This window comes from Pinus tabuliformis, chromosome 9 (genome assembly GCF_031772625.1).
Source record: "Pinus tabuliformis cultivar Carrire ecotype Pingquan chromosome 9, CPIR1, whole genome shotgun sequence".
Classification (NCBI taxonomy): domain Eukaryota; kingdom Viridiplantae; phylum Streptophyta; class Pinopsida; order Pinales; family Pinaceae; genus Pinus; species Pinus tabuliformis.
In genome coordinates this window covers 1,378,154,291-1,378,156,436 of record NC_142307.1, presented here as the reverse complement: position 1 = coordinate 1,378,156,436, position 2,146 = coordinate 1,378,154,291, and the positions used below count along the sequence as shown (strand labels likewise).

At 43.3% G+C, this 2,146-nt stretch overlaps 1 protein-coding gene across 1 annotated transcript; it reads right to left on the bottom strand.

Annotated features, from left to right (window-relative positions):
• Positions 1 to 776: 776 nt before the first annotated feature.
• Positions 777 to 1,856, bottom strand: LOC149153613 (uncharacterized). Its single transcript, XM_089443872.1, has one exon. The coding sequence runs from the start codon at positions 1,854 to 1,856 to the stop codon at positions 777 to 779; it is 1,080 nt and encodes a 359-aa protein (XP_089299998.1).
• Positions 1,857 to 2,146: the final 290 nt, after the last annotated feature.

Here is a 2,146-nt window from a genome sequence, read left to right as displayed (position 1 = left end):
AGCTCCTAGGTAAGTTGAAGGTAGCTTGGAAATGGTATAACCCAGAATTCTGGCAATGTTCCTTTGTGAAGAGGGGGGGGTGTTGAAGAAGAAGAGCTGAGATTTCGAGGCGTTGATGGATGTGCCAGATGCTTCGGAGAAGATGGAAAGTAGGGATTTAAAAACGGACGCTTCTTGTGAGGAAGGATGACCAAATAACATGGTGTCATCAACAAACTGTTGATGTGACTGAGAAGGAAGACCATGAATAGAGATGCCTTTTAGAGCTTGGGAGGAAACAGCTAATTTAAGAAGTCTACTGAGACCTTCCACCATTAGAACAAAGAGAAAAGGTGAGAGAGGATCCCCCTATCTAATGCCCCGAGAGGGGCGAAAGGGTTTGGAGGGCGAGCCATTCAATAGGACTGAGAAGCTGGGAGAGGAAATAAGGTTCATAATCCATCTGGTCCAAGTAGAACTGAAACCAAAAGCCAATAGCATTTTTTGAATGTAATTCCAACTAATTTTGTCAAAGGCTTTAGAGAGATCCAGTTTTAGAAGCATACCTGGTTTTTTTAGAAGCTTTAATGAGTGAATCACCTCATTTGATAGAATAATACCGTCCATGATCTGCCGGCCTTCGACATATCCCGTTTGTTCTGGAGAAATGAGTAGTGGAAGGAGAGGTTTGAGCCTATTCGCTATGACCTTGGTGATAAGCTTGTAGATTACATTGCATAGCGCTATAGGTCTGTAGTTTTCAGGTTTACTTGCTTCTTTACTTTTTGGAACCAATGCTATGAAGGTCGTATTGAGGGCTGGGAGTATCCAATGCATAATTCGTGATTCCTCCACAAGTTCCCAAACTTCAGCTTTGATGAGCTCCCAGAATTCATGGAAGAAATTGGATGTGAAACCATCCGCCCGGGAGCCTTGCCATCCTTAAGTTGGTTCATAGCTTCTTCAACTTCCTTAAGTGATATATGTTGAAGCAGTTTATTGTTGTGGTCCTTTGTTATTATTTGAGGGATGTGTTGCGTTATCGTTCTGATTGCCTCATCTCTGTTACCTGTGGGCTCCCTCAGAATATCCTGAAAGTAGCCTGTGAATTCCTTCTCCATATCTTCATGTGCTTCTATTCTTTCCCCATGTTGATTGTTTATGAAGGTGATGTTGTTGTGCATACGCCTTTGGATGGCTGTTTTATGGAAAAATTTGGTGTTCTTTTCCCCATCTTTCAGCCAGTTGATTCTGGATTTTTGATGCCAGAGAATTTCCTCTTGCCGCCTGCGTTCTTCTATTTGATTCCAAAGGATCTGCTCTTGTTGTATCTGTTCCTCTGTTCTGCCTTCTCGAATGAGAGTTTGTTGAAGTGCTTCCATTTGCTTTTCCAGCCTCTGGCGATTCTCCTGAATGTTGCCAAATTGTGTGCGATTCCAGTTCTTGAGGACTTGTTTTAAGTTTTTCAACTTTTGTTGGAATTGATACATTTTGGCCCCCTCTGGCGGGATAAAGGACTTACATGCTTCTTCTACCACTGTCTTGAATTTTGGATTTGTAAGCCAAAAGGCCTCGAATCGGAAGGGTCGATTGCAGTGAGTACCGGGCCTAGACCATTGTAGCATGATGGGCCAGTGATCAGATCCTCCTTGTGGTATGATTGACACGTTAAAGTCCCCACCCAGATGTATTGCGTTGTCTGATAGGAGGAACCTATCGAGCCTGGAGGTTATATGATGAATGCCCCTGCGTTTATTAGTCCAAGTAAAAATTCCATTTGAGGTTGGAATGTCCATAAGTTGATTATTTTGAATAAATTCTCTAAGACCATTGCTGTCACTCTCTAGCCTGGTTCTGCCTCCTGCTTTTTCTTCCATCGACTTTATGATATTGTAGTCTCCTCCTCCGATCCAGAGGGGGTACTGCCTGTTCTCGTTTAGAATGGAGATTGTTTCCAGCAGATCTAGTTTTTGCTAAATATTTTGCGGAAAGTATACATTTGAGAGATGCCCGTGGATGTTAGTGCCAATGAGGTGGAATGACACTTGAATGAGGTGATGTGTTGCATGGAAGTTATTCAGTGTTAGAGTCTGCGGATTCCATAGTATGGAAAGTCCGCCTGAGGCCCCTGAGGCGTCAACTGAGATTGCGCTGCTCCCTGCCCAAA